The 12,771-nt window shown below is 37.6% G+C and overlaps 1 protein-coding gene across 3 annotated transcripts in view; it reads right to left on the bottom strand.

The window, feature by feature from the left end:
- Positions 1–269: 269 nt before the first annotated feature.
- USH1C (USH1 protein network component harmonin) overlaps positions 270–12,771 on the bottom strand; it is a 47,113-nt gene continuing 34,611 nt past the window's right edge. For all 3 annotated transcript variants that reach the window (XM_048307952.1, XM_048307951.1, XM_048307953.1), the window contains 6 exons: positions 6,228–6,269; positions 5,870–5,923; positions 5,622–5,721; positions 4,180–4,289; positions 3,428–3,483; positions 270–1,663 (listed from right to left, as the gene is read on the bottom strand). In XM_048307952.1, the coding sequence (XP_048163909.1) occupies positions 1,651–1,663; positions 3,428–3,483; positions 4,180–4,289; positions 5,622–5,721; positions 5,870–5,923; positions 6,228–6,269 (375 nt within the window). In that variant the 3' untranslated portion in view covers positions 270–1,650. The remainder of the gene's footprint in view (positions 1,664–3,427; positions 3,484–4,179; positions 4,290–5,621; positions 5,722–5,869; positions 5,924–6,227; positions 6,270–12,771) is intronic.

The following is a 12,771-nucleotide window of genomic DNA, read 5'->3' as shown; positions in this document are numbered from 1 at the left end:
ACCTAGCAAAAAAATACACTGTAGCAACTGCATTCAGTAGCTTGCCAACTACCAAATAACCAGACTTGCCCCCAAAAACTGTGTAAGATTACTGCAGCTCAGCCAAGTGACAATAACCTTCTGTGCAGAGTGAATTCTGAGTTCCACAAGGGTGGCAATCTCTTGCAAATGGGTCTGTTATTGAAGAAAATCTCAGAAATCTGTGTACTTTAGCAGATTAACTATTACTATGATGTACAAACCCAGAGACAAATAGGAAGCTAGACTTCTTCCATTTGGCAAATGCAATTTTATTTCTGGATTAGTTGTAAGAGTTAAACATGTTAAATACTCTAACATATATACCCTGCCACACACATTAATTGGCATATGGGAAGAATGCTGCAAATAAAGAAAGTCAACATAAATGAGCATCTGCATATAAGTACAGAGTTCTTAGGAATGTGATTTGTTTTTCTTATTTTGTTATATTTGTTATTGTTATTTTTATGTGCTGGAGGAGGGCTTCCAAACCTGGAAAAGGCAAGACTTCAGAGGGAATTTGATATGCTGATGAATTATAAACTGTCTGTCCTTAGAACAGGTGCGAAAAATCGAAAAGCAACATGAAAAACAGAATACAAACTGGCAGGTACAAGGAACGAAGAAGACAATGCCATTTCTAGGGAGGTATCTCATTAATATCAGTCTACAACTGTAATAATACCTAAAGCCAAGCTGGTATCCATTTTATGGTCTTGAGGAGTTTCTTCAAACCTAAGATACACAGTCACCAAGAGCAGAATGTTACACTTGGTGGCTTCCTGCACAGTTTAGCCACATATATAGGCTCACTGAGAACAAAGTACAGAACAGCAGATTGTGAATCACACCCAAATTTTCCACCCATGACTATACAGGGGAGGAATTTTTGCCACCAATACAAATACTCAGTAGTATGACTGTGACTACGCATAATGATTTTATTTGGACTACTTGCTAGTTATTTACTCTGCTGGTACAGAAGATTCTCTATACTGTATGAGAAACACAATCAAAATTATTCCTTATAATGCTAGTATTCCTGGTATTCCCAGTTCTTCTACTAGCAGAAATACAAAAATACTTTTTTGTATTCAAAAAACCCTCACAACTAAGACACAAAAATGGACATTAAGCTACAAAGAATATGAGTAAGAACAGAAGTTGCCTGTGTACTTTCCCATTTTCTCAGAAAAATCACTATCTAAGAAGTAAAAATACAATCCTTTTCACACCCAAACTGGCCTGTGAATGTGTATTCACAAGTGTTGCATGTGGGAACAGACATCTGTGTTCTATCTTCATTTGTCATTTTAGAGTCTATTTTCTGCAAAACTGAAAGATAATTTTCAAAATTTGGCCCCTCAAAATAGCAAAAAGAGATCAAGCGCTCTCAGACTGAACCATACTGGTCAGCAGATCCCAATCATCTGGCAAAAAAAATGTTTTGCTTTGTGTCTACAGAGTGAAAATAAATTATTTAAATTATCTGAAGAATATGAAGTCTCTAGTTCAATTTACAGGTCAGTCAATAAAGGCGCATTTCATGTGGTTATTGATTTCCTATTAATTTACTGAGCAGCAGGTTTCTGCAGAGGAAAGACTCCATTTCAGCAGCTGTAGTCTTCCTTAAAAAAATGTCCTGTGGAAAAAAAAAGAAAAAAACAATGAGAAACATGCTGTTAGCTCTCATGCAACTTCTAATCATTCTAGTATGCACAGTTTTTAAACTGGATCTTAAGTAATTTTGATTTGTATTATAAATAATAATTGAGAAGACCCACATGCAACAAAAAACATTACCTTGGCAGTTCTATAGATCTATGACTGTACTTACAGTGATTACAGTCACAGAGAAAACATACAGAGTAAACTGAATTTCTGAGACAAGGATAATTTCAGAACAAACCCATTGTATAGGTACATGACAAACTAACAGAGACAAACTTCAGTGAAAACCAAACACTCATGAATACTTGTTTACAGGCACACTGTGAATAATACAAATGGAAACTTGTTCTTTGGACAAGCCTTCACAAGAAAATAATTTGTAGTTGCTTATATACTTATGAACTCACAAAGCCACAGCAGTGGTCCACAGATAAGGAAAAAACCTCAGGTTAATCCTACTTGTTTAGACAGGGCCTATTTATTGAATAGTGTGGAAGGGGATAAACCAATTCTGCAGAGGATCTCTAAGGGACTTTATGAAGTAGAAACGAAATACTTATATTTTAATAGCATAGGCATGGCAAAAGCCCAAAGAACACTCCAGCTCCAGCATGCCAGGAACAAAAGCAAGCATGGCAAGCAATGCACAGGCAGGCACATGCTGAAAAAATAACACAGCCTCACAATGGCCAGGCATGTTAAGCCAGGTGTGCTATTCACCATGAGGGACACTGCAGTGGCTACAGCTGCAGGAGATACCCTTGTCTGTACACAGGTGCACTGCCTTCAAAAACCTTTCTGTGTGTGTTGGGACTGACTGCTGATGAGGGAATGGTAGGGCTAAATAAACAGGACATGAAAACAGAAGTAACAGTGACAGTTATTTCCTTGCCCATTAGTTTATACAGATATTAAACAAAATTTCACATCAATCTGCAGTTGGTGTTAGCCAGTAAAACTGATTTACAGCAACTAATACACCAGTATTCTGCACAGAACAAGAGCCCAGGTTAACAGTGACTACAAAACCTTACTCTGCCATTTTACTTGGTAGTAAGGATATCTTCAAATCTTTTCCTTCAAGCAAACTACAAAACACACCTCTTGTTTTTGAAACTGTTTGTCCAAAGTAAAGCAAGTTGTATAGACTTGATACCTCTACCACACTTGTGGCTATGGATTCTTCTGTTTCACACCTATGCTGATTATCTTTAAGACAATGATTCTGTGAACATCACAAATTGCCAAGACACCCAAATCACTTAACCTCTTTTGAAAATTTTACACATAAATTTGACCTTGTTAGACAAGAACAGTAACTGCAATCTAATTAAAAAAAACCAAACCAAACCAAACAACAGAATTAAACGTCTGGTTGTGATGTAGAATGCTTATGGGGTTTTGTTTCCCTAAATTATGATCTATGGAAGTATAGTAAATGATTCAGACTGAGGTTAAGTTTAACTTCTAAAAAAACCCGAAATCCTCAAACTTTAAACTGAAAGTTTGAGTGTGTAGTCACATATAACCAATTCTGAGAATTACAATTTTGCAGTCTGGGAACCACTGCTGTAATGCATGACAGCTACTTATAAACGTCAAATTAGCAACCACGTAAAGCAGGAGGTTATACAGTCTGCAAGAAGGTGATACTTGAAAAATGTCTGACAAAAAAAGCAAACTGACTATTGTTACTCAGCTTTTAATTCCCAGAGAAAAAAGCTCACGCACTTACATTTCATCATCATATTCTTTTGGAGGTGATGCTGCAATGACTAAGTCAATCCAATCCTGAAAAAGAAAAGCACAGGTAAATATGTGCTGCTAAGTACAGCTTTTAGAGGTGGCCAGTGGACCACCATGGAATGTCAGATAGAGAAACAGGGGAGTGATCTATTTCTGGAAAACCACAGGGAGCAGCAGAAAGGTCTCTATTAAAAACTTCTGTAGGAAGACCATTTAAAGATTGAGCTGTGTGATTTGCATTGTGAAATTAAAGAAAAATCCACTTGCAACAAGATTAAAAAAAAAAAATTATTCTAAGAATCATCATCCTGTTTTGGTCATGTGAGCAATGAATACAGCTCTTGCTGAGGAAACACTCGCTGTACAAGTGTTGCTTGTACACTGAGAAATCAAAAATAAGCTATTATAAGGAAATTCCGATCAGCTTGAAGTAATTTTCACTATCAAAGAGTGATTCTACAGATAAAGGTACTATAATCACTCAGAATGTCATGTGTTTAAATACCAGTCTTGATATATGGCTAAATGCCATGAGATTTCCCAGTCAATTACACACATGGTTTTCAGAGATGCTACATACCAACATCTTCTGCAGATTTTAGCTCACTTTGGGAGTACCTGACACACCCACTATTTTGATGTTTGTAACCTTAGTTGTGTTGATGTGACAATGTCATGACAGAAAAGTATCTCTCATATGAGCTCTATAGGTAGAATGAAGTAGTATTCCAGGTTACTTACCCCACCCATGTTCCAAGCTTTTGCTAGAGTTGCCTGTGCTTCTGCTAGCTTGCTGTCAATTAATATCTTGCCATTTACAGCCAGTATTTCATCCCCTTTCACTATGCCTCCTGGGGAAAAGACCAATATGCTATACATACACATAAGCAAAACAAAATTCTAGGAGACTTTTCTGTGCCATATTTGTACAGTACTGACTATAATGAAAAGTGTTCTCACTGGATGTGAATGTCTGCACTAAAAATTGTAGGAAGTTTCCTACGGACAAACCCAAAGGGAATTTTTAAGCATGGCAAAGCCAAACTAATCTCTTATTGATCATGACCAGTAAGAAATTAGTTCAGCAAGATTTTCCACAGTTTGCCTGTTTGGGTAATCCAGCTACTCATTTTACAAACTGTGGCTGACTGTAGGCTGGTACTACTATGCCCCATCCCTGGAAGTGCTCAAGGCCAGGTAGGATGGGGCTTTTGAGCAACCTGGTCTAGGGAAGTGTCCTGGACCACAGCAGGGGCTTGGAATTAGATTATCTGTAAGGTCTCTTCCAACCCAAATAATTCCATGATTCTACAAATACGGCAAAATTAATTAAATTCCCAAAGGAATAAAATAGCATTTGTCAAGGGTTTGCATGACTGTCATTCCTCTGCAAGTGTATGTGTAATGTTTGCTCCTTAGAACTGATTTTGACTTGCCAATCTGGAATGAAGCACAACCAGTTAACTGGGACTGGATTTGAAGAGGATGGTAAGGAGACAGCCTTAGTGGTGAGAGATCCTAAAAAGAGTGATGGTTCAACAAGAGCACCAAGGAGACCAAATGGCTGAGATATTTTCACAGCAAGAGTGACTTGAGCTTAGGTGCAGGCTGGGACATGGACAGCAAAGACAGTGTAAGGGGATATTGCCCTGTCTGTTGACCTGGTCATCACAAGAGTTCTCAAGAAAAGGATGGCAGATACTTCCCACCAGGTGCAAAGCCCAGATATGTTGGTGAGCATGTTCTTCTGCTTTCAGAAACCTAAGCCTCAGAGGCTCTGGCCTTCAGCTGGGTTTTGGGAGTAAAGGCACCTCTTTAACTAAACAAACTGCTGTTTAAAGTAGCATAAAGAACAAAATTAAGCAGCATAGTATAGCTATAGTCAGGTAATTGCTTTGCATGTGGAAGTACTACAAATGTCATTGCTCAGAAATTGTGAAACAATGGAGAACGTATTCCTTGATTAAAGAATACACCAGAGAATCAGGTGTTGGTTTTTATAAATTTTACATAATTATTAATTTAAGAAGCACATGTGGCTGCCCTTTGACTTGAGACAGAACTTGGCTCTTTGGACAACCTAAGTGAGCTTTTCAGTACCAGGCTATGGAATCAGCCAACCATTCTCAGCCAGTGTAAGGAGACACTTTGCAGCAGCATTCAAATTCCCCTTTGTTGCTCACCATGTTTGTCTGCAGCACCATCCTCGTAGATGGCAGACACAACTATCTTTCCAATTGGAGAATCAATTCCTCCCTCAACTGCAAGGTCCAGTGATCCTTCCTATGAAAAAAACAGTCCTAGTTCAGAAAAGGCTGTTAATTTTTGCCACTAACAGGAGCTTAGTCTTCCCTTCTTCCCAGTAAACGATGCTGTATATCAAATGCTTACAGGAACCCTTTAAATATCAATCAAGCAACACAGCATTTACCTTTTTTATTCGTAATAGCCGTACGTCTTTTCCCATAATTTGGTCTGGGGTAAACTGTGAAAAGATACAATGATTAATCATTTCCACTTTGGAAACACAAAAAAATTGGGATGATCTATGTAGTTTCTGGGGGAAAAGGGACCTTTCCCTCCTCTAATATAGTGTTACAGGAAGATCAGAATCCCACATCACCTTTTCCTGCAAGAACACTCCTGCTCAACATGACTAGAAAAGTCAAATACACAAGACCCAACAAGCAAGAATCTTACCCACTCCCAGCCCTCAAAATCAAGGACTTGGCTTTTTTTCCAGTGTATTTCATATTAAACAGTTAGGCATGTTTAAATTCTCTCCTTACCATTGAATATGGATCAAAATCTTCCACATACTTCTGGAAGCCCTGAGAATAAAATGATATTTAATTGCAAAAACAGCAACTCACACACACACACTTAACACACAAACTCCATCTTATTTATTAGTGAGAGAACATGTAATTCTGTAAGCTATGAAAGAAGACAGTAACTGGAGAAAAGCACAGAGACACAGCAAAGAGTCCATCCTGACAGTCAGAAAACATTTCAAAACCTCATGGCAGATCAATAATTTGAGTTGGTCATATAATGGAGAAGTTCTGAGGAAGAGTTTACCACTCTGTCAGCTCCACAGTTCCACTCTACACCTGACAGAACAGAAACAAATCTTGAAAGCATCATAGGCAGGTATGTTCTGCCACACTCTTTGGAGCAACATTTCTTATCAACATGTTCGATGGTAACAGGTAGAAATGACAGGCTCCAATTCACCTCTCAGCAACACTACTCCTCACTGGGTTTTAGGATTCTTTTTCAGCCCCCTTCTCTCCTTCTTGATGTGGAGTTTCAGGGGGTTGGCTCCATACCACAAGCAAACTCAGAACAACAGTTTGTTGGACAATTTGCAGGACAACTTTGTTTTCATATGGTTCTGTGGAGGACTTAAAAGCTTTGTCAGGGAATGTTGGAAATGCAGAATATTGCACCTAGGCAGAGCAAGATTTAAGCTTTGAGATGGCCCACAAAATGTAGGGCTTAACACTTGTCAGACCAAGACTGCAGAGAAAAGCAGGAGTTACCTTTTCTCAAGGATGGGAGCTCCTGCATCAGCAGTCTGGAATGAATGGTGTTTGAGTGGCAGTTTCCTGAGGAGGATTAGTAGCTACTGGGTGAGACTGCATGGCCAATGCTGGGGATTTATAAAAGCTCTGCACTTATCCTGCATTCTAAAGTAAAGGACTTCAGAACTTAAGAAAATCTTTACTGAGGTACCTAGCTGCCATTCCTGTGGCCTCAAGCTGCAATAACCTGGTGATAGGGGAACACAGAACCACACAACCCTTTGCAGACATATATCTGACACAGACCAGTGGTTCAGTGCACAATCAAGCTTGATATATTCATTACTGGCCTCTTTTCTACTGGATCCATTTGACAACAAAATCTATTCCACTGGCAGACTCAGCTAAGCCTTTTTCCACTTGTAAACCAAACACACAGCTTTAGATTCCTCTGGTATATTTTAGGGCTGGCTGTAAATGGCAAAGTTGCAGCAGAAAATACTAATGCCTTCTCTGCTATACTCTTTATTACCTCTCTCAGTTGCCTAATTTTGATGTGACTATGAATGACCCTCTGGGTTCTGATCTCACCCTTAACAGCACTGCCTTACATTAGGTTTGTTACACTGCATTACATTTTTTAACCAGATAAATGAGAATTTCATCACAGACATCACCAAGGGTAGAATTTCATCCTGGGGAAAAAATGTCAATCAAGCATTCATTAATTTACAAAGTGTATTAATATGATGACCCATTTAACCAAAACTGTAAGAGAAACATTTTACAATGATAGCTACCTAAACAATTAATACTTTGAATAACTGAATTAGTACTGCCTTTTGGAATCATAGATAAAGTAGATATCTATGGTTTTGGAGCAAGCAATTTAGAGAAAAGAACTCCAATCTCAGCCAAGTCACTAAGTCATTATGTAATCTAAAGGAAGTCAGTGAACTCTTTGTCCCAGGTTGCCCTCATGAAAAACAGATGTTGCCCTTTGAAGGAAGTTTTCCTGGGAAAATAATCTTTAAACAGGAAAAAACCAAAAAACTCCATGAAAACAAACACACAAAATTAAAAAAAAAAAAAAAAAAAAAAGGACCACCAAAAAAACAACCTGCAAGCAAAAGTCATAGAAACATAGAATATCCTGAGTTGGAAGGAACCCACAAGGATCACCAAGTCCAACTCCTGGCCCTGCACAGACTCACACTATGTACCTGAGAGCCTTCTCCAAACATTTCTTGGGCTCTGCCAGGCTTGGTGCAGTGACCACTTCCCTGGAAGCCTCTTCCAGTGCCCAACCACCCTGTGGGTGAAAAACCTTTTCCTAGTATTCAATCTAAACTGTTGTCCACTTGGGTTCATACCACTATGTATCAGAGATATGACCTGGATCCAATAATGTACAAATATCTCTAAGACAGAAAAAAGACATGCACTGAACTGTAATAAATCTTTCCTGAAATGGGCACCACAAATTCAGAGATCAGAGAGTGCACTCCATATCCAAGCAGGCAGCAATGAACCAAGGAACACCGTGTGGAAAGCACAGTCCTAAGCCTACCCTCCCACCACTCAGGACATTTCAGGTGAAACAGTTAAGACCATTCAAATCCCTTCTTGACTTACAAAAACATTCACAGGACTGAGCATAAGCTGAAAATGGAACATTAAAATATTTGATTGCACTGAAATAACTTCCTGTCTGGACTTCCAGATGCAAGCTAAAGTTACTATTTAAAGAAAAAACAACCTCCAAAACACAAGCACTTATACCAATGTTCCTGCTTCACAGGTTTCTAACAACAATAGTCAAGAGCAATTGAGACCTGAAATAACAACAACAACAGAGGAACAAAACCCAAGCAACAACAACAACAAATAATTGAAAGAGAAAGTCATGACCATATATAACAAAATTTTCAAAAAACCACCTCTTTTGAGAACACAACTCATATATTCAGAACATACTGGCATTCACTGGCAAATAAATAATCTCAAAGCTGGATCTTTTTCAGTCAAATGCAGTTTTCCCTTCAAGATCTAGACTGAAACTGATTAAAAGAAGAAAAAATTATTACTGCTCTTAATGGTTTACCGCTCAAAAGCTCACACTGGGAGCTCACTACTGTGTCCTAACTTTTCAGATAACATGTCAATGCATCTAATTTAGCTTGGACTAACAAAGGGGTTTTGTACAGAAAGGGGCACATTTTACAGCAGCAGAGAAGTTTAGCATGAAGTTCACTTCTTCAAAGGGTCATCTATTGAACCACCAGTCAACCAAATGGGAAGAGGTGAAAACGTTATCACTGTGACAGAGGAAAGCAATAGAAGTACAGCAGGAAAACCCTACACAATACAGGAAGGCTGAATGAACAAGTGCTTTCCACCACCAGTTCCTCTGATTTCCTAAGAGTAGCTATGGTATGATGATAGCTCTATTTGTTAAACTAATAAAGCATTTTATTACTGAAAGCATTGCAGCTGGACACTTAGAGAAACAAGGAAATCTTAGGAATATCAGTATCAGATCAGTTATCAGTGTTCAACTATCTTAAAGGTTGCACTTAACCATGTAAGTAGTTACAGATGGTTCAACCTGAAGGATTTATTCCCATTCTTCTTCTGCTTAGACTAGCAGGAGACACAGGCACACACTTAAAGCTTACAAAGACTAGCAGTTCTCATGCACTAGGGCTGCCTTGCATCTTCTGTTTTAGAAACTGAGCAACAGGATTGGAAAAGAAAGTTTTAAATCTATGATCAGTCAAACAAGAAGTACCACACAAAACACGGAAAACGTTATTTTACTTGTTTTTTGTTAGATCTAAATGATGAATTGTAAACCACCATCCTTTTAAACATCTCTTGTGGCTGCAAAAGAAAGAAAATTGCCAAACCAGGTATTAACTTTTTAATGTAAATAAGTATTACCTACTCATAAATTATCTTACTGCTTATTTTGCTCTCCTAGGGACTGAATCACACTTGCACTTGTTAGTGCTTGTTCCCTGTATCATTCCAAAATGAGAGAACACACACAATGAAATAGTATTGAATGCAAAGTGGAAAGAATTCTAGAGAAACAACATAAATAATGCACATTTCCATACCACAAGATTTTTAAAAAATATTTTCCATGACTGCTTTTACAAGTCATTTCTTGTGTCTTGAAGAGTGCTTGGGTCTCTTATCCATGATATATAAAAAAAATTGAAAAAAATCAACCCTAAACATGGACAAAATGGTAGACAATAATTTCCAAAATACTGAGAAGTCATGATACGTATATGTTTATGCATTTAAGATTTGCTTTCCTACCAGAGATTTCCTATACTGAAGAGGTGAATTCCGTTATTAAATGGATTTGATTTTGTTCTGTTTGGCTTCAAGGATTTAAATTCCATATTCATTCTGTTTCTCTGTCACTTCCACTATTCTAACAAAATGGTACACTAGCTTGGAATCACTTAAAATACAGAATATTTTATTAGTTTACAGAAGTTTTCAAAAATTAGATGGGCTAAATCCCCATATTATTATACAAAACACTACTGACACTTCCCCAGCCTCCACTCAAAACCTTACAGCAAATCAGGTAATGTATTTGAGTCTTCTGAAAGAAGAACAACTTCCAACTCTGGAATTTACCCTTTCAAACTCAATTTCCTTTAAAACAAATTACCATGTGTCAGCTTCACTAAGGTTTCTCTCAGTGTCCTATAGTCCTACCATTACGTGGAAAAATATATTCAAGAGTTAATGAAATGTGGTTTGTGTTTAATTAATACAAACGATGAGTTTTTGTCTTGGAGGACTTATGGGCAAGTTTGGAAAGATTTTCCACAAATCCCTTTAGATGCTCTCTTAAAAAAAAAAAAAAAAAAAAAAAAAAAGTACAGTTTCAACACAGATTGTTTTGGTACAGCTATAACCAATGCTACTTGAAATTTCCAATCCTCACACATCTTGCCACATGGTATCTAAGCACCTGTCTTGACTTCAGCCCTGCAGAATCAGGCTTCAAAGCTTGCAAATTAGAGGAAAGCTTAAACATTATTTTTTTCCCTTCAGAAATTCTTCATCCACCCACAAAGGAATGAGAGAGAAAAAATCTTTTGTAGCAGCCAGTGCACCAGAGCCTTGTAAGTCACACAACAGCATGTCTGTGATAGATAGGAGAGCAGAGACTAATGCTCCTGGTGGTTTTGCCTCTATGAAAATCTCACCACTAAATCATAACAATCCTCTCCTGTTCTCTGAGCCAAAATTTAATTGGCTTTGCCATAAATGTATTCCAGTTCACTTTAGTACAGCTCACACCGATTTTGACTCAGAGCAGCACTCAGTGTTCAAGGCCATGCTTAAGGTTTAAACATCTCCCATCATTTCCCTATTTATAAATGAAAACAACTTCATTTTCATCAACTGTTAAAAGACCTGGTAATTCTGACCTGAATTTAATTAAGAAGATTATTTAAGCCACAACACAGACTATCTGGCCCAACTACCTTGCAGGTAATAGGAGGATTTTATGCATTCTTGCATGTCTATTTTATTCTTAAGTGCATGCTTTTTCATCTTCTTTACTAGTGAATTGCTCAAGGATAGGCCAACTGGATTAGCTGCTTGAATCAAATAAATCCATCAACCTCAGTTTCTAGAGTTTGGTACTCAGGACAGTTAAAGTCAGGTAAAAACAAGGTTGAAACATTTAAATGCATAATATCAAATTAAGACATAAAAGCTGGAGTTCCATAAGGTGTGTGAAATCTAGGAAGATGAGAAACCAGACAGCAAATGATATGCTGTCTTTGGTGATACTCTCCTCCACTAAGAGAAGCTGAACTGGTCCTCTATCTGAACAATGAACTTAAACACAAACACCCACAAAAACACACAGAGCAACCAACCAAAATCCACTCCCCTTCTGCAAAAAATCATAATTTTAATTCTTAAACACTTCTGGAGATAGGCAGGTACTCTCTTGTTTGTTGTGTCGTACACTGGCCTTTTCTTTTTTTAACTAATAGATGTAATCTCCCTCTTCAGTATCCATGCAAGTTTTACTTCACACAGCACTCTGACTTCACTGAAGTGAGGATGAATAAATACCCTTTTACTGCAGTAAGTCATCAATGAAAGTAAGAGTTATAAGGTCTACCAAACCAATTTATAGACTGATCTTTCTCTCAAAGTCCTACCAGAATGTTGCTCCCACTGAAATTTTGATCTTCCAACTAATATAATGCAGTTTGGGAAGGAAGATGATTGAATCTGAAAGATTTTAGCAGACTTGTGATTTGGAAAATGTGCATGCATGCATAACAAATCATAAGACATTTCTCTATGGAGGTGGATCTTGTTGCCAGTTTCTTAAACTAATTGTATGTAGTCAGTAAAAAAAAAAAAAGAAGTGCCTTTTAAAATTTGTACCAAGATTATTTGATCACACATAAGGGTATTATAAATTTTGCAAACTAGTACACACACACACACTTGTTCAAGAGCTAGATGATATTAACTGCAGATTATGACTTTTTTCATCCTTTCCCTAAGGAATTTCATATTGCTTAGAGATGTTAAAAAACTGAACACAATCAAAATGAGAGCTCCAACTGAAGGAAACATCTCCACTGGAGGATCTGAATTTATTTTCAGCTCATGTGCCTGCCTTCTCTTAAGCAACTTATAAAAACTGCTTCTAATTACTATTCAGTTCATTTATAATGTAGAAGCTTCAAAATGACTCTGGCTGTGGGAAAAGTGGTTACTAAGTATCACTTAAATTTGTTCA

Source organism: Corvus hawaiiensis, chromosome 6 (assembly GCF_020740725.1).
Source record: "Corvus hawaiiensis isolate bCorHaw1 chromosome 6, bCorHaw1.pri.cur, whole genome shotgun sequence".
Classification (NCBI taxonomy): Eukaryota; Metazoa; Chordata; class Aves; order Passeriformes; family Corvidae; genus Corvus; species Corvus hawaiiensis.
Note: the sequence above shows the minus strand (reverse complement) of the source record. Positions and strands in the feature narration are given on the sequence as shown.